Source organism: Uranotaenia lowii, chromosome 3 (genome assembly GCF_029784155.1).
Source record: "Uranotaenia lowii strain MFRU-FL chromosome 3, ASM2978415v1, whole genome shotgun sequence".
NCBI lineage: Eukaryota > Metazoa > Arthropoda > Insecta > Diptera > Culicidae > Uranotaenia > Uranotaenia lowii.
Window position 1 is genome coordinate 107,265,679 of NC_073693.1, and position 20,361 is coordinate 107,286,039.

A 20,361-nucleotide genomic window follows, 5' to 3' on the forward strand; every position below is an offset into this window, starting at 1 on the left:
TATCAGTGTGTGTGAATTGTTTGTATTCTACAAACAGACATACATTATTTTCTTATTGCTTTGTTTGATGGATTTACTACTCACCGTTTAGTGCAAAATGCATCAACCAAAATTGGTAAATAAAAAAAAATCACCTCGACCAGGAATCGAGCTCGAGTCTTCCGATTACCTCTCCGACATATAACCAATAGGCCATATCGTCAGATAAAACAAGTCAAGCTGTAGCTCTATAGTTCAGTTGACATCATCGAGTTGAATTCGCTGTTTGATTCCACGGCAGAAATTGCTCATCGTGCCCCGATTAATGGTGCTTATACTGCCCCTACAGTGACTTATTTTCAGCTTTTGGAAGAAAAAAAAAATAAAAATACATTTTAAATGTTTTATCGATTTTTTCGAGTTTTAGCCCGTTAGGAAATAGGCTTTCTTAGTGTCTGAACACGAAACATTAATTTAACTCACAAATTATTGCTGTTTTCTATGGTTAAATCAGCGTCCTTCTTAACGTGGCCATTATTCCATTATTTCCCCTACATCCTTTATAAGGAATTTTTTCAATACGTTCGAGAGTTTTTGAAACAATTCGATCATACACCGCTCTTTTTTTGATATCCTCTCCTAAAATTTCTCCAATATAACACAATGAATAAAGAAGTTACAGTTTTGGGTCAACTGATAAACTTTTCATGTTATTTGGCAATTTTTTTAAACAGCCAGAACACTTTAAAAAAAAAGTTCAGTTACATGTACAAATCATTTCTATAATAGACAAAATTTATCAATTGTAGGGACCAGAATCAGTATTTTTTCAATTTTGAATTCTCAATTTTGAATTCTATTTCCAAAGTATACGAAGCTTTGATGCAAGAAAGACTGTAAGCCGCCGTTAAACCTTTCATATCCGAATCACAGCATGGCTTTGTGAAGAAGAGGTCGACTGTTAGCAACTTAATGTGCTACGCAAGCTCAATCAGCAATAGCCTGGAAAAAAGTTGTCAAGTGGACTCGATTTATATCGATTTTGCAAAAGCTTTCGATCGAGTCCCGCACGATTTACTTATCAGAAAGTTGGATCGACTTTGTTTTCTAACTTGGTCGCTGGAGTAGATCAAGTCGTATCTCACAAATCGCTGCACTTTCACGAAAATAAATGGATCACGATCTTGAATATTCGGAACCCCGTCAGGAGTACCCCAAGGAAGCCACCTCGGACCGCTACTTTTCATTACATTTGTAAATGATCTATGTGAAAAACTCCACTCCGACAAGCTGCGTCGAAATACCGAGGATTTTGACGACATCTATACGTTGAAAGCTGTTTACTGCGCATCAGTACGAAGCATTATGGAATACGCTGCACAGAATGGGCTCCTTTTCAGAGCACACAGAGTTACCGCTTTGAACGAGTTCAACGTAGTTTTATAAGGTACGCCGACGCAAGGTTGCCGGAATAAAATCTGTGTTTTTGAGAAAAATAATTCTGATTTTCTGTGATTTTATCCAAAAATTCTGAGATGGATTTCTGTGATGCTATTTCCTTGAATTTCATAGGAAATTCATGATAAATGGGGCCTTTTACACATTTAAGTTGGGCAAAATCAATTACCATTACCAATCTTATCATACTTTTCTAATTCAAAGTAGGAAATTTAAATTTGATACTGTCCAAAAAATTATAATTCGGGAAATCCATTCAAAATTGAAAAATTCCGTGAAATCTGTGAAAATTCCAAAATTCTGTGTTCTGTGACACAGATTCTGTGATGAAAATTTGATCAAAATTCTGTGAAAATACAAATTTTTCTGTGATTTCGGCAGCCTTGCGCCGACGAACAAAGATGCGCTTTTGTAAATCTGGCCACGCTTGAAAAACGTCGTACCGAACTTCAGCAAACTTTTATTTTTGACACCCTGACTCATCGTGTGGACTCCTCTTACATACTCCAGCGTGTCAATTTATACGTATCCACGAGGACACTCCGACAACGCCAGTTTCTCTGGATACCTTACCACCGTACTGCGTATGGTCGAAACCACCCAATCGACAAATACTGTGAACGTTTCAATGTAGTGTACCATCTGTTTGATTTCAATGTGTGTAAACGTAAATTTAAACTAGTCATAAGTAGAATAACCTAGTTTTTAAGAAATTTGTCTGTATGGTAATTCCTTATCCAAAGACCAAGTAATAAATAAATAAAAAAAAAGCTATTAGCATCAAGAGGACAACGGTTACAAAACCTCATCATCCCATCGAACTACACGGCAACATATTAAAACTCATTTTTCGTTCGAGGTGTAGTACACTGGAATTCGATACCTTCAACATTAAAACCATTAAAACTACCGATTCAAGAAGCAATTTTTAAGAGGGCTGCCTAGAGTTTTGGAACCGGAATTAATTGAATTTGTTTTCAGAAAGTTTTGTATAGTTTGATTATCAAACTTTGATAGTTAACGTGTGAAGCACGTGTTTTTCGTACCCCGATCAGACAAAAGGAGCCGGCCGTACATTTCCTTTTGTCCGATCGGGGTACGAAAAACACGTGCTTCGATCCATCCAAGGATCGTTTTATAGATCAATGCAAAGTCAGCCTATCGACTTTGCTTCTTCTAGACAATGATACGGTGCGGGACAAATGGTCTTGTGCGGCAAGAAGTTTTCTCAAATCACGCTCTTGGCTCATTTCCAACATCTTTCATGCTTCCTAATCTAATCTATCTGTCTATAATTTTCATTACTTTCATTTGATATTTTTCTTATTAGAATGTATAGTTCACCGAAATGCCATTAATCATTCAATTAAATCAATAAAGTTTTTCAGAACATTGTTGAGTGTATTTATGTATCCTTGAGCTTGAGGCACTGGAATATAGGCGCTAAGCATCTAGGGCCAGAATTCCCGAATCTTAAAGGAATTCCGACTTTTTCCCGTGATGGGTGATTTTCTACGGCATTTGCAACGTGATGAAGATTGGCGTGGGACACCCTTCAGCTTTAAAATACCAACATCGTAAGCATTTCAAAATTTCATCCGCAATTTCGGAAGAATTCTTGTACCTAAAGGGGTACGTTGACTAAGATGTCCGTGTTAGTGAAAATTAATAGCTGTATTTAATAGAAAAATTAGAAAAAAAATATGTTAAAAATTTTGAAACGTCCAAAATAGAAGAAAGAATTTAAAAAAATCTAGTGTCAAGAGGGTTGCTGAAAAAAAAAAAATGGAAACTACGTTTCAGTTATAAATATCAGTTTGAGTTATTTTAAAGTTACAATACAGACATGATCTCATGATCGGAATCCACCTAACGAGCATAGTACCGCTCCAGTTTTTATCAATTTTTATTTCTTCTTCCTATGCTATTTACCTTTACTTTGTTGTGACGATGAGGCTGGCGTACGTCGTTGCATGACGCAAATCGAGAGGGCAAAAAAACGTCGTCGTCGTCGCCGCACTTGATAGCAGCAGTAAGCAACTGATGCCGCGGCCGCTAGGCGTATTGGCGAATCGGTCTTCCGGTGAGGGTGAAGGTGGCCTCACTCAACTGGCAACAGCAGCGGATCTACGGTTCCTGTTTCGAAATCCGCACTCTCTCTAGACTGGCACCGATGCTTTCAGTCCAGTCCAGTTCAGTTGTCGAAGCGATTAGTAGGTACGATGCAATTAATTCAAATAACTTCGTTCTCGCTTCGCTCAGCACGTCTCACTGGTTCTTCGAGTTGCATCCCGACCGGATAGCTTTTTTTTTGTTGCTGTTGTTTTTTTTTATTTCACTGGCTCACAGCACCATTACCACTGCACTTGCCTGAAAGACACTGTCCGCTGCCTGATGAATGCACCCGAGAAGTGCACAAAGAATGCACCGCTTGAATTGAGGTCGTTTCAATCGGTTAAAATATACAACTGCGAGATGGAACCCGAGCAATAAGCGAGAGAGAGAGAGAGAGATACAGAGAGAAAGAGTGAGACTGCTCTGCTGCACATTTATATCGGGAGGAAGCATTATAATAACTGACAAAATTGATGCATGTTGGCTATGCCGCTGTTCGAAGTATCGAGAAGCGGAATTTTTCTCGATCCACAGCACCCAGCTTGTCCTCTTTCCACAAACCGAGGAGTTCGGAAGGGTGTATCCAGCGATCCCTGGCACATTTCGATCATTATTTGTTTAAGAGGAGGAGGATGATTTCTCCAGTTCAGAGTTGTTCAACTGTTCAATGTGCAAGGTTGCAAAACAAAAACAACAAACAAGAGGATGAGTTAGTTTAGCAACCACCTACCCAGTATACATATTCTTGGGACCGGACGGATTACTTGTGGTGGGTATTGACAGATATGTATGTATTTAAAGAGCAAACGAGACGATTGTCTTATCACTTTTACGTGGTGATACCCCACTGGAGAAACGGGTCAAGCACGCGCCACTCTTCTTAGTAGGTAGGAAGGTACGTGACGTGACGTGTCGCGACGAAATTATGAAACAAGAAAAAAATCTGAATAAATTTTGAATCTGTCATTATCTGTTATTATCGTGTTGGATATGATACAAAAAACTTTGTTGCAATTTTCTTTGTAACATTTTTTAGCGAGTGCTGGAGCAAATAAAATGTGCAAGGTGCTCTTCTAGAGGCATTTCAATGTAAGCCTTAAATGATTTATTCCGCCCTTCAACGTTCAGTGGAAAAGCGTCTATTTTTTATGATTTTTGTTTTCGAATTGCTTGGCAAGAGTATTGACAGGTGATATTCAATTTTTTTTTGCTTGATTTATATTCAAAGCGCAGTGTGTGTAAGTTCGTTAAAAGGCAAATTTTAGAACTCATTTCACTTCAGTGGACAGTTTTAAGTAGGTACAGTTTGATCAAAGGAAGACCTTCCGAGTTTTGGAAGAAATTTAAGAAGGACTTCAACTGATTATCGAATATTCAACTACCCAGCAGCATCTCAAGGGCTATCAAAACCCAGATTACAATAAATTAAATAAATTTAATTTTTCAAAGCGAACACACACACACACATAGGATACCAAGAAAACTTGATGCTTGATGCTCTACTCTAGAGATCTACTAACACTAAGAGTTAGTATTTCAAGGATATGATGACAAAAATCTAACAAATGGTAAAACCACCAACTCACAGAAAGGGTACATTGTAGTTTAGGATTGTTCGATTTTCTGGAAAAGATCGATTCCTAAGATCTATTCAGCTGAATTGTTCCAGGATCGTTCCACTTGAAATATAGAAGCAGAAGGGAAGATCTCTGCAATATCGATCTTTCAAATTTTGTAAGGAGTGCTGTATGAGGGCTACTCTGTATTGAAGTAAATAGCAAATTAAGTTGCGGCTTTATCGGTGTGGGTTAAAGAGTTGAAATGAAAGACGGATAGAAGATGAGAAGAAAATTCTAAGGTGGTGAAAAGAGCGAAGAGCATTTGGAACAGAAGCTTGACCACATACTAAATTCTTTGTCCCGCACCAATTAACTGTATTGAAGAAGTAGTACCCAATAGAGGAGGCACTACATTTTTCGATTCAGTCAATGGCGGTCGAACCATCCATAAGTGACTGTATCGAAAAAAGCTTTCTGTGCGTTTATTTTCGGGGGAAATATAAATTTTAATAACTTTAAGTTGCTTCTTCATGTTGTTTTTCAAACCTGGAATTTTCTGGAAAAACGACTGGAAAATCAGGGAAAATCAGGGAATTTTATTACCAGATATGAGTCGACACCCTGCTAAAGTTTGTATGAGGTTTTGATACATTTTGTTCGGGAGGAACATGAAAATCTAGTTTTTCATGAACAACTTTGGTCCTCTTCGGACGATTTCTTTTGAAAACGGGTTTTCTTAAAGCCTAAACTATGACAAATATTTTATCCTAAGACTGCATTTCGATTAAACTTAAGATAAAAAAGTTATTAAACTTAAAAAAAATGGATAACTTTTTTCAGGGTGATATTCATCATTGTTAATGCTGTGTCAAAATGTTCGAAGCGGTGTCTCTCATTAATAGTGATGAATATCACCCTTAAAAAAAATCTATTTTTTGAAGCTTAATAACTTTTTTATCATAAGTCGAATCGGAATGCAAACTTCGGATGAAATATTTGCCATAGTTTCGGCTTTAAGAAAAATCGTTTTCAAAAGAAATCGGCTGAAGGGGACCAAAGTTATTAATGAAAAACTTAATTTTCATGTTCCTCCCGAGCAAAATGTCTCAAAATCCCATACAAACTTTAGGCTCGTTGAGCGACCGCTTCCCGTGAACCGATCTGTCCCAAAATTTGGCATGAGACCTTGTACTAGGCCTAGGATCAATTTTAACCCTGCAGCGCATAACTTTTTCTAATGTCAGGACATTTGGGGCACTCTAGTGTATATGACATATCAAAAACAGAATAAATATATGTATTTCTCCATACAACATATGTACTTTCAAGTTCAAATTATAAGCGCGTTAGGTAAAAATACGTCTAAATATTGTAACTTGACTGATTAAAACAATACAAACATTTCAAGTTAGTTCACTTGATGAAATCCTAATTTTGAAACGGTTTTGGATTTTTATTACCCAGGTGTTTTCAATACCATCAATTCAGTCACAGGTCATGGCACAAAAGGCACATCTGAAAGGCTCAAGTTCAATTCTTCAAGCATCCGAATTTTTCAAGTATAATTTTCATTAAGAGTAGATGCAATATCAAAATATTATTTTGAGAAATGTATTCATTCAAATGTAAATATAAAATTGAACGCTATATTTGTCTAAAAATTCTTTTTTATTGTGGTCTCTTTTAAATGCTGAACAGCCTTCTACCGAGGTTCGACTATAAGACAAGGTTGCCGAAAAAAAATCTGTGTTTTTTGACAAACAAAAATCTGTAATTCTGTGATTTGACCTAATCATTTTGTGACGGTTTCTGTAATGCTGTTGTCATGAATTTGTTTGAAAATATGAGGCAGATAGTGATATCAAAACTCAAAATTTCAAAAGAATCTGCATTTTGTAGAATTTCTGTGAAAATTTTTAATATTCTGTGATCTTTGATGAAAATTTCCTCAAAATTCTGTGAAATTACAGATCTGTGATTTCGGCAACTTTGATGAGACTCGAAGGTTTCAATAAGAAGCTGTGGTTTAACTTAAGAACCTGAGATCGGGCTGTAGCCCCGATCGTGATTTTAAATTAAACGACGCCATTTTTGCAAGTCAGTTAAGAGCCACTAGATGTCGTTACCGGTACTTTTATTTTTTCAATTTTTCTACACGCTCAGAAAATAGTACCTTCAACTAATGAAAGATGCATTCAAAGCCAAATGTATTTTCATTTATCTAATCGAGTATGAAAATAATTGTTTGATTTTGTCTACATGAAAATCAAGATAAAATTGAAAAAAAATATTATAATGGCCGAGAATTTGAATTCTTCCACACGGATTCGACAGATATTTGTTTGAGCCCGTTATCTGGTTCTGTGGTTAAACCTTGAGCTGAGTAAAATGATATAGAATATTGATGCTAAATTCAAGACTGAATAAGCTTTCAAGTGACCGTTCCATGGAACTTTTGATTGCTTGAGCTTACTTTCTCAAATTTCTGCTTTTACTCAAGAATATAGAGGTAAAAAGCGCTACCTATAAAGTCGATCTCAATTTTGTTGGCATGGAAGCACTAAAAATCTTCGGAATAAATAGAAAGAAAAGGCTTCAAAAGATCTTAACATTGGATCGAAAATAAACCGATTTAATCGATTTTTTAAGGCTAAAGAATCGATCCTAAAAACTGGAAGTTTGAATTCAAAAAAACGAACTTGTTATGATTGATCAGAGATGGACCAATCCTACTTTGAATGCCTTGAACGAAATTTGATCTGAAGACCTTTGGCATAGAAGAATTGAACGCTATTCACCATAATGTTACAGAAACGAAGACAAATTAGAAAACTAAAAATTCAAGTGTTTTTTCCTTCCTCGGATAGAGCCTTTAAAATTTTCTAGAAAAGAGACAGTTTGAAATTTGAAAGTTCTTTTGTAAGGCTCATAGCGAACGACATCACTTTTTTTTATTAGAGACGTTTTAACCAAATTTTGGTTATTCGTGTAAACGACATCACTTTGTTGGGAAATTTCCTCGAATGCTAAATTTTGCTGCTTATCCGTGCAGGATCTTCCGTTTTTTGTGTGACGAGGTCAAAAATTTACTCCGACTTACTACAGGGAATTTTTCAGTTTGTTTTATATTTTAGGTTAACACATCGAAGACCAAATATCAAATCGAAGACCAAATACCTATGCACTTTTCCATTGCCTGATACGCTCGAAGAAATTTCTTAAAAATTAAACAAAATTATTCTTAGAACAAGCATGACCTTTTGAGTAACTCAAAAATGCCATCGTTTGCCGATAAATTTTACGTTATTAGAGATGTTATTTTGTTGATTTTTTTTTTAAGAAAAGACAAAAGCGATAATTCCGATTTCGGTATCGATTTTTGAAAAGGGCCAATACGCCAAGACCTCTGTTTTGAGAAAAACGCATTGGAAGTTTCAGAAAATATATCTGTATTTGTATCTTATCATTTTTCGAACGAAGTACTTTAACTCCTAAACATTAGCATGATTTCATTCCGCGATATGTAAATACAAGTTTCCCATGATTGTTACGTGAAAATGAATAAATTGGTTTTTTGTCCTTTATAACGTGAGGCCTCGACCCGCTTCCTGTTTCTAGCGGATGGCTTAAGCGCCACTTCCTGAAGGAAGACCATCCACCCTTTCTTGTTTTGCCCAGCTGATGAGACTCGGTCGTGAGTTCCTTTTCGGTTCCCTATTTGGGAAAGAAGCGGAGAGGTATCTGTAAAGGATCTCGTACTTCGACTCTTGCGAGCCGCCCCGAGAACGAGAAATACCCAGAGCGATTTGTGAAAGGGGGGTTGACCGTTGTTCGATGCAAAATGAGTCAGGGATCCAAATCGTCGGGCGAGCTCCCACCCTTGTACGGTAAGAACGAGAAAGATCGTGATTGGATTCGCGGCCAATCTCCGCAGTAAAAGCGATCGGAAGCAAATATAGGAAACCGCGAACAAGGTGCATTCCCCCTCCCCAATATCCAATTAGAAAATCATTTAGAGCTCAAGATTATTTTACGTGCTATGCATACAAAACTCCTTTTATTTGTCGCAATTGTAGTGTTCGTTTACATATTTGTGCTTGGACCAAACTGTGTCCGTTTACCCTAGTGGAGCTTTCGGCTTTCTGTTGGTAGGTGTATGGAGGTGCGTGGTGTTTAGTGACTATTCGTTTGTAGTGTTTACATTTACAGTTTTCCGTCTACCGTGGAATTTCCATTCGTGGGCGGAAAGTGGCTACTTTAACGGCTCGCCAGTCCGACCCAATTCGACAATCCGGCAGAATAAACGTCGCGGATTAATCTCCCGGCACGCGCAACATAAATTGATCAAAGTTGCGGGCCGTAAATACAATCGATCGATAGTGTACAGTGTTGCGCAATATATGAGTACTCACGTTTCGCTATAGCATTGGCGGGGTTTTGTGGAACCTCTGCCTCGATGATTCCACAGTCGCTGGTGCTGTATACTGCCTTCCCGTCTAATGAATGCCGGTTGACGGGCGGTGGAAGTAGGTATCGGCCGGCGGTGTGGAACTTTTTGATGCCGGCAGGTGGTCGCGTGGCTAGTGAAATCCTCGCTGCGTTGTTGCGATTCACTGGCTCCGGGGACTGACTAATGTGAGCGCGTTCTGATGAATGTCGGCGAACTCGGCTGGTTGATAGTTGGTGTCAACCCGTGTGCTGCGTTGGCTACCAAGCGAGTTTCCAGCAACGGTGTAGCAGGTGTTGCGGATCCCTGTACGACGGAACAAACACATTTCGATTCACCTTCTGCTTCGCCTTATCTTCACCCTACGTACCTTTTATGTAGCAAATCTTGGCACCACAAGTACTAAGCCTAAACTTTCCTATGCCGTTTCGAGACCGTATGGGCTACGTAAAGAGAGCTGATTAACGATAAGAATACTAGGTTGGGGGTTTGCAAATTTTATTACCAAGAACACTAATCGACCCGCGAGCTAAATTAGACGATCTTGCCTGTTCTTATTACCAAAGGTAAATGAAATGGAGAGTCTCTAAAGCCTTTCGATGGACCAGATCTGGCTCAACTTCGCACCGGAACTACCCGATACGATGGAATCTAATCACGAAGTTAAACGATCAACTCCATTTTCGCGAATGCTCGGATAAGCCTTGTCTTCCCCTTCGGAGATCCCTTTCAGGGGCCTAACTTTTTCTCTCGTCAACCTAAGGTGTACGAAAATATCCCGAAAGAGGTCATTCAACTGACGCCAAGCAAGAATGTGGTGATGATCTTCGAAAGTAAGCAGCTTAAGCCACGCTTTCGCCAAGACTCGTGTCGTTAAGAAGGAAAGTCATTACTTTTAATGATTGTTCGCTAAGGGTGGCTCTATGAATTTGTAATTTGGAAGTTTTGATGTCACGTTTATATTACTATAAGGGAATATTTTTAAGTTAGCTCTAGTTATTTACAGTTTCAGATTAAATGTAAAAAGATTTAATGTTTTGCGTTGTATATTAAATTAAATTAATATCTTTAATCGGATGTACCCGTTACATCATTCCGTGCTAAAGTTACGAAAAATTTGATTGGCTTGAATCGAAGGTTCAAAGTCAATCAAATTTTTCGTAGGTTCGTTTTTGTCAGTTTGAACTAAGTTATTGATTTTCGGGGTCATATGGATTCAGCGTTAACTTAATAACTCCTCGCTATTTACAGGAGCTCCTAAAAGGGCCTGTCACTGACCATCAACGACGTGAGTCTCCGGTCTCCAGCGAAAATCGCAAAATTAGTTCAAAAAGTGGAAACTAAAACCCACAAACTTATCTACCGTATGTGTAAGACTAACAAGAGAAAAAAAAAAGAAATGAAATGACTAAATGAAAAATAAAATGGGAAAAGAAAAAAAATGTTTACAACTTATATAAAAAAACGATTTAAGGGAAAAAAAAATTAGTAAGCTTTGGATAAAAACCAAAAAAAAAAAAATTTCACAACTTCATGCTACAAAAACCGTTTAAAATAAGAAAACAAAAACCTCTTAGAAGTTTACACTAAATTATGAGGAAGCAAAAAACCAAAAAAGAAGAATCATTTGCATTCATTGCATTAGTAATTCAACTTCTTAAAAAAAATTGAAATTGAGACAGTACTTCAAATCGAGAAAGAAAAAAAGAAAATTGAAGAAAATTAAAACTAACAAATGCTTACTAGAACTCTTGAATTCACCTAAGTTTGATTAGCTTGTGCGAAGAAACTTTGAGAATTTGTTTTGGTTATCGTCTGGCATTCCGCAGTTGTAGCTACCCCTAGCATTCACAAAACTTTGTTCGCCTATCCTAACTTAAATTAAGATGTTCAAGTTTCACCACTGCTGGATTGTAAATGATTTGCTCGAAGTATCACCACTGCTGGATTGAAAATGAATCTAAGTTTCACCACTGCTGGATTGAAAAAAAAACTCTAAGTATCACCACTGCTGGATTGAAAAACTCTCAACTGGACCACTTGCTCCGCCACCTGGATATACCGATTCTGGAGTGAGAATGGCCCGTCGATTAACATATCCTGAGGTCCGAACAGAATATCCTTCCCCAACGCCTGGTGAGATTATGGATATTTGAACGTCCCTACGAAACTGATTTTCTTAACTGTTCGTGCCGATAAAATTTATTATCTGTTACCTCACAGGAAGATAAAACCTTAAAGTCGGATTCTTATACCTGTTATAAGAACCCGATGTACCACCTTAACGTAAACTTAAACTATTCAACTAACTCATTCAAAAAAGGAACATTCATTCATCACATTCATCATAAACTCGTACAGCAGAATCCATCTCTATGGACTCCGACACTCATTCCGACAAAAAACAATCATACTGGCAACCACAACTTTGAAATGTCACCGAAAACCAAAACAAACTTCAACGCAAATCAACACGCGGCCCGGATTGGTTGGTTCACCTAAAAACGAAACCTGATTATGGAGAAAAGCCTGAATTTATCGTCCGCGGTGTCTGGTGCGTGCTCTTGGAGATACAGCGAAGGATGGAAGCTAACAATATTTTTCCCAGTCTCGGATGTAAGTGTTTTTTTGTTTTTCTTTTTAGGAAGGTTTCCCCTAGCGGTCCGTAGGCTCCGGTCGCCACTGCAACTGAGCTGGTCCTTTCCGAAGAAACCTTTCCCGGAGGTCATCGTGGTGGGAAGCGTTGAGCGGATTTTCCGTGGTCGAGACAACATTGTTTGGGCATCTCCCGTGTGCGTTACCGTGGCAGAATGTGGCACGTACCGTCTGCTGCTTCCCGTAATGTTGTTGCAGCTTCCTGAGTTGCCGTTCCTAAAACTTCGACATCGGCTGTTGACTGGGTGAATCATAGAGCCTTCGAACATGATGCCTATCACTGAAATCCATTACGATATGAAGGGTCGTAGATCGCTCAAAGTTGCATACAAAGGACATTTGCTCTCCCCCGCGCGAAATTGTGAATCAACATCGGAAAACTATTGCAAATTTTGTGAGTTAATTTTATTACCCTTGAGACTAGAACTTCAGGATGTTAGGCAACTGATACTACTTAACTTTAGCATAGGTGAAGGCGAATTTTGATGTGATGACCTGTTCTTCTAAAGCTGTATCCTTCAGCTCGAAACTGTTTTTCCAATTCGATCTTTAAAAGTGATACCCGAACTCATGGGCATTTAGTTACCGAAACCTATTTAAAAATGAACCATCCGAGCTCAACAAATCAAACCTAGATATAGCCAACTGCACGAAAGGTTACATTCATCTCTGTAAGGTAACAAAACTGCAGGTAGTAAAACAAAAATAAGGAAAAATAAAAAAAAGGTTCTATAATGTTTTATAGAACATATATCATAAGTTCTTCGACCAAAATATCTTGTTTTGGTAACTAATAAATGAATGCACGATTAATATTTGTAATTAAATTAGCCTGAATCTAAGAAACAAAATATATTAAATGCCAGAATGCTTCCATAAAAATATTTGTGTAATATGAAACGTGAATCAGTTTATAGAAAATATTTTGCGAGCCGTATATGCATGAGCTGACTTTAGAATAGAGTTCTAACCTGACTGTATGAACCAAAAAAGTATTACCTCAATAAACTACATTTTTGTAATTATTTCTAAAATCATTTAACATATTCTAAAAAAAATCCGAATATAAGTTAACTCGAATATGCCAAGAGTTGCAAAAACCAAAACTATCCTGAAAAAAAGCCTGGTATTGTTGGGCGCCAAATATAACGTGAGGCCTCGACCCGCTTCCTGTTTCTAGCGGATGGCTTAAGCGCCACTTCCTGAAGGAAGACCATCCACCCTTTCTTGTTTTGCCCAGCTGATGAGACTCGGTCGTGAGTTCCTTTTCGGTTCCCTATTTGGGAAAGAAGCGGAGAGGTATCTGTAAAGGATCTCGTACTTCGACTCTTGCGAGCCGCCCCGAGAACGAGAAATACCCAGAGCGATTTGTGAAAGGGGGGTTGACCGTTGTTCGATGCAAAATGAGTCAGGGATCCAAATCGTCGGGCGAGCTCCCACCCTTGTACGGTAAGAACGAGAAAGATCGTGATTGGATTCGCGGCCAATCTCCGCAGTAAAAGCGATCGGAAGCAAATATAGGAAACCGCGAACAAGGTGCATTCCCCCTCCCCAATATCCAATTAGAAAATCATTTAGAGCTCAAGATTATTTTACGTGCTATGCATACAAAACTCCTTTTATTTGTCGCAATTGTAGTGTTCGTTTACATATTTGTGCTTGGACCAAACTGTGTCCGTTTACCCTAGTGGAGCTTTCGGCTTTCTGTTGGTAGGTGTATGGAGGTGCGTGGTGTTTAGTGACTATTCGTTTGTAGTGTTTACATTTACAGTTTTCCGTCTATCGTGGAATTTCCATTCGTGGGCGGAAAGTGGCTACTTTAACGGCTCGCCAGTCCGACCCAATTCGACAATCCGGCAGAATAAACGTCGCGGATTAATCTCCCGGCACGCGCAACATAAATTGATCAAAGTTGCGGGCCGTAAATACAATCGATCGATAGTGTACAGTGTTGCGCAATATATGAGTACTCACGTTTCGCTATAGCATTGGCGGGGTTTTGTGGAACCTCTGCCTCGATGATTCCACAGTCGCTGGTGCTGTATACTGCCTTCCCGTCTAATGAATGCCGGTTGACGGGCGGTGGAAGTAGGTATCGGCCGGCGGTGTGGAACTTTTTGATGCCGGCAGGTGGTCGCGTGGCTAGTGAAATCCTCGCTGCGTTGTTGCGATTCACTGGCTCCGGGGACTGACTAATGTGAGCGCGTTCTGATGAATGTCGGCGAACTCGGCTGGTTGATAGTTGGTGTCAACCCGTGTGCTGCGTTGGCTACCAAGCGAGTTTCCAGCAACGGTGTAGCAGGTGTTGCGGATCCCTGTACGACGGAACAAACACATTTCGATTCACCTTCTGCTTCGCCTTATCTTCACCCTACGTACCTTTTATGTAGCAAATCTTGGCACCACAAGTACTAAGCCTAAACTTTCCTATGCCGTTTCGAGACCGTATGGGCTACGTAAAGAGAGCTGATTAACGATAAGAATACTAGGTTGGGGGTTTGCAAATTTTATTACCAAGAACACTAATCGACCCGCGAGCTAAATTAGACGATCTTGCCTGTTCTTATTACCAAAGGTAAATGAAATGGAGAGTCTCTAAAGCCTTTCGATGGACCAGATCTGGCTCAACTTCGCACCGGAACTACCCGATACGATGGAATCTAATCACGAAGTTAAACGATCAACTCCATTTTCGCGAATGCTCGGATAAGCCTTGTCTTCCCCTTCGGAGATCCCTTTCAGGGGCCTAACTTTTTCTCTCGTCAACCTAAGGTGTACGAAAATATCCCGAAAGAGGTCATTCAACTGACGCCAAGCAAGAATGTGGTGATGATCTTCGAAAGTAAGCAGCTTAAGCCACGCTTTCGCCAAGACTCGTGTCGTTAAGAAGGAAAGTCATTACTTTTAATGATTGTTCGCTAAGGGTGGCTCTATGAATTTGTAATTTGGAAGTTTTGATGTCACGTTTATATTACTATAAGGGAATATTTTTAAGTTAGCTCTAGTTATTTACAGTTTCAGATTAAATGTAAAAAGATTTAATGTTTTGCGTTGTATATTAAATTAAATTAATATCTTTAATCGGATGTACCCGTTACACCTTTTTGTTTTCGCATTTTGTCTGTTTGCCAAAATGCGAGCGCCCTTTAGAAATCCAGAATGACTGCTCGCCTATTGGATCACTTACCACAGAAGCAATATTTCGGCCAAATTTTGCTTTGCAAAGCAGCAAAAAGTAATCTTACTGAACATTTTTGCACATTTTAACACACAACCAATGAAAAATCACTATTACTTGCATTTTTGCCGTGCTAAATTGATACGAAAATATAAGAATGCCCTTTTTCGATTCCGGAATTACTGTTGGCATTTTTGTTTTGTGCGATGAAATTTTTAGGGGAAAAACGTTGCCGATGAAAATAAATAGAAATTACTTTTCGCCCCAGGATAAAGGTGGCGCAAAGATCATTCGTGATTGCATACTCATTAAAAAATCTATTCTCCTTTTAAATTTTTTTTACATCAAATTTGAATACACTGGAATTAAAAAAAAATAAAAAAAAGATCATATTTTTAGACGTAAAATTTAAAGTTCAATTGTTGCATACGCCCTTTTCAAAAATCGGTACCGATTTTCTTATATTTCTTCTAACTAAATGTCTCTTGAGTTTTTAATTCGATTATTTTCAACCAGATATTTAGATAAGATTTCCATGGGTCTCTCGTTCATCCAAGATTTGAAGAGTTCCATTTCTTTTCATCATATGATTTTCAAAATGTTACCAATTACCGAAAGGACATTAGATCACTTGTCGCTTCTAGGGTGTTTATCAAAAAGAGAATACATTTCAGTGAGATCTGGGAAAAAACGTATCCAAACAGGTGCCAAGCAATTTGAAATTGCTTAGGCGCCATCCATAAATTACGTAACGCAAAAAATTCACTTTTTTGACCCCCTCTCCCCCGTATGTCACAAATCGTAACGTTTCGACGTACCTTCCCTATGAAAATTACGTAACGCTGAAATTTACCCCCCCCCCCCATTTTCTTATGTTTTTAAATACTGATTTTCGAAGGCAAAAAAACATTTTTTTTAACGTTCTTCAAAACGGAATCAATATCTATCCAAATCGCTTTTTAGTACTCATTGATGATAACTCTCTGATTAAATAAATTAATTTCATTATTACGAATTGATCTGTGCTTGTTAACTGATGATCTACCTTGTTTACTTCATTTTGTTCAGAGTGCATGACTTGTTATGCAATATATTCTTCATTTAGCAATATTCGTCGGAATAATCAAAATTCCAATTTTAGAATCAATTGAGAAAAAATAATAAAATTTCCAGTTTAAGATTGGATTGAGTTCTTGGGAGTCAATGTACCTAATATTCGGGTTTTCATCGGTTATTTCACGGATATCCAATGCACATTTTATGGAGTCTATCTCAGAATCTTTAAAAAGGAAAGGTAACAAACCAGTTTCAATCTTGTTGAAACTTACAAATGTTAAACTGATTTTGGTTTGCTCATTATCTTTGCAAAAAATTGCATGACATCTCAAAAGCTGCAATTAAACTGAAATTTTTGAAGAAAAAATCGTTACGTAACGATGAGCCCCCCCCCTCCCCTATGTCACAATTCGTAACGCTCAAGCTTACCCCCCCCCCCCTAGGAGCGTTACGTAATTAATGGATGCCCCCTTATTTGATATCGAGTTAGATGAAGCTCGAATTTAAGCGAGATATCTTCAAAATAGTTGTGAAGAAGAACGATGATCGTTTTGCAGTTTATTGGCCTTAGAAAAATAACGATTCAGAGTCAGCTAACACAAAGTTCATAGCAATGGAAAAAGTTTCAATAGTGTTGCATTATCGTTAAAATTGTTTAACTTAGCGAAGATCAAGAGTCATTGACGAGAGAAAAATGTCTCCCAACGAAATAAAGGGATCAACAGAACTCACAGAAAAAATCTAAAACAGTTGATCTAAAAAAAATAATACTCATAACTTCGAATATATTACATAATGAAGTTTTATATTCTTTTTCAATAATTGATCTATTGCTAACGAAAATTGGGTGACATTTGCCTCTTTTAAAAACATCAGAAAATCATCGAAAAAGATATATTAATGACACTTTTTCTAAACAAACATCGGACACTGTTTTCACCGATTTCGAACTCAAACCGAACCAAATTATAATGACAGCTTATATTTTTGACAGTACCTAATTGACCGATGGAACTATCACTACTGATCTAGGCTTATAATAAATTATTATTATTAAACGTACACATAAATCGATTAAAAAAGAATCCAGTGTTCTTTTGAAAAAGTAAAAACTATTTTTTATTCGATTTACAAAATTTCTCACTCCTCGGTGCAGGTTGCTCAATGCCAACGGTACCAACAGCATTTTTTTCGGTAATGACCTGTCCCAATTTTCCAATGCCGCCGGATCAGCGAAGAGTAAAATTGCAACTCGTTAGGAAATCGAAAGCATTTGTAGGTAGCGCTATCCCATTTGTGGACAACACGAGGCTTTAGCCAAATTTGCTATACATACCATTCATTTGTAGCGTATGTTTTATGGCGGCGTGGTGCGCTTACCTTTGTACTGTTGTACGGGCTGCTGACGTCACCAAAAATGGATGCGAAGGGAATATGCAAATTTTGGAATTCCCTCGCGTCCGGTTGCTATTGGAGTTTGTTGAGGTAATAAACTGTAGCTCATTGGTAAATAATTGAAACTCATAAAAAATGTATCAATTTAGAACATTTTGAACGGAAGACCCAATGTAAAGTGACAGAGGGCGTTTTGTACCGCAGTACCCCCATGGTCATGTTCCTGATCTGGTAGCTCTTCCCCAGTACGTGCATTATTTGCTCGAAAGAAGAGGACTAAACCGGTAAACTGGTGTTATACACCAAATGCCAAATACAACCGATGGTGACGACAAACGGCGGCCACATCACATCGTCCATTGATTGTTTTATCAAAAATTGCTATATATTTACATTGCACAGCACCACCTTGGTTTTCGCCTCTGAATATGTAAGCCGTGAGCACTACACACCGCTATCATGGAGTCATACAGCGGCGAATTCGCTTTTGCTTGACTGCGAAGTGACCATGGCCCGTTTCGAATTTGGCCCAGTCCGGTCAGACTGTGATAGGTCCTACTGGCGCGAGTGTTTTATTTATTATTTGTCATGTTTTTGGCTTCAAACAACTGCAAAGCCAATATTCGTCCACTCAATGATACCCCAAGTGTTGGCGAAATGTAACGAAACATTGTTTGGGAAATTGATTTTGAACAGTCAGCTTCACTTTTACTAAGTAGGTACTAGTAGCAATTTAGAACAGTCGATGCACCTAGAGTACTATAAAATTAAAACTTTGAAATAAAAGTTTGAAAAGCATTCGTTTTTTCTAGTTCTTAATTTCTTGATTTTTTTTTTAACAAAAACAATCACACATACACATTGGATCTCAGTGAAACTTGATGTTTCCTTGAAGAAATCTTCTTTCCTTAACTCTAAGCGTACATTTTTCGAAATTGATGGCTAGCATTTTACAAATGCTAAAACCACCAGACCACAGAATGTGTACTATGTATGCCATGACCGGGATTCGATTTCATGAACTTTAGCGTAGATGACTTGAGCTCTTACCACTACGCCAAAGCCGCATATTTATAATTTATATTAAAAAAGATGAGAGTTTGAATTCTAGTTTTGAAAACCAATAGTGGTATTTTGATGCATGAAAGGGTGTTCGGTTTAAAAATGGGTCAACTTAAATTCACCGTATTTTTCATAATCATTGAAATAAAAAACCTTAACACCCTTCATTGTGTAGGTGTGTGTGTAGGGTCATGCTACTTTTTGGATTTTGATGTTAGATCTTTAGTTATCAAAATAGCGTCCAAGCAAGAGGAGCTACGAATCTTCTTCTTCTTCTGATTCTTTTCGACGATGCTTTTTTTTAGCACGACTCGGAACTGCCTTATCGACTAACTCCTTCAATGGTTAAGTTACAGAGAATTCTTTTATACTCAGTAGAGTTTTCAATTCTATTTTTGTTTCTTCGTGTATTACATTATTCATTGTGTGTGTGTTCATTTTAACGTCCGTGCATTTACAAAATTTTCCTCACCGGCAGCGATTTGGTCCCCGATCGTCTGATTCGTTCGAGATGTCGCCAATAAGTTGGGAATATCGTCTACAACCGTGCATGAAGCTAAAAGCGATCCTAACTATCGACTTATTAGAAGGTAAATTGACTGCTAATCGCAATGAAAAGCATAACTTTACGGCAAAGAGAAGATCTCGGAATCTGTATACGACATTGTTGTCAAAGTTTGATTTCGTGGTAATGGACGACGAAACCTACGCCAAGGCAGACTTAAGACAGCTTCCGGGACAAGAGTATTTTACAGCAACCGGAAGGGGAAAGGTGGCATACATTTTCAAGCATATTAAACTATCAAAGTTTGCTAAGAAATATCTCGTTTGGGAAGCTATCTGTACCTGAGGCTTGTGAAGCGACATTTTTGTTGCTGCCAGGACCGTCAACCAGGAAATTTAAGTAAAAGAGTGTCTTTAAAAGCGTTTGCTGTTTTTTCTGAAGAAACATGACTTGTCTGTGCTATTTTGGCCGGATTTTGCATCTGCCATTATACAAAATGCTATGGAGTGGTTTTTCGCTAACAACATTCAGGTTGTGACCAAAGATAAGAACCCTTCCAACAAACCAGAACTTCTCCTATTCGAAAAATATTGGACGATAGTTAAGCAGAACCTTAAGAAGACCCAAAAAACTGTTAGCAGCGAGAGCAGTTCAATGCAGACTGTTCTGCGCCGAAGAAAGTGGATGACTGTACAAAATCTGATGGCAGGCGTCATACGAAAGTCTCTCTAATTGGGACTACGTCGACCCGAATCTTAACTGAGTATTTTTTCCGTCTTTTATACATATTGAACTTCAAAAAGAAAAATACTTTGATTTTCTTGTAATAAACAAATAATCGATTTACACGCAATTTAGTTTGACCACTTATTGATCGGAACACTTTTTAAAAAACTTTAAAACGTTTGACAGTAACAAATTAATTAAAAAAAGTGTTACAAAAGGCTTCGAC

General features: G+C 38.0%; 1 protein-coding gene across 10 annotated transcripts in view; it reads right to left on the reverse strand.

Moving 5' to 3' along the window:
- Positions 1-20,361, reverse strand: part of LOC129757474 (ankyrin repeat domain-containing protein 11) — a 452,887-nt gene that overhangs the window by 75,960 nt on the left and 356,566 nt on the right. For 3 of the 10 annotated variants that reach the window (XM_055754712.1, XM_055754709.1, XM_055754710.1), the window contains exon 2: positions 3,370-3,905. The exons of 4 other annotated variants lie outside the window; for them this stretch is intronic. In XM_055754712.1, the coding sequence (XP_055610687.1) occupies positions 3,370-3,412 (43 nt within the window). In that variant the 5' untranslated portion in view covers positions 3,413-3,905. Of the gene's footprint in view, positions 1-3,369; positions 3,940-20,361 lie in introns of those variants that run through there. 3 more of the 10 variants (XM_055754714.1, XM_055754713.1, XM_055754711.1) reach the window with 2 other exon arrangements.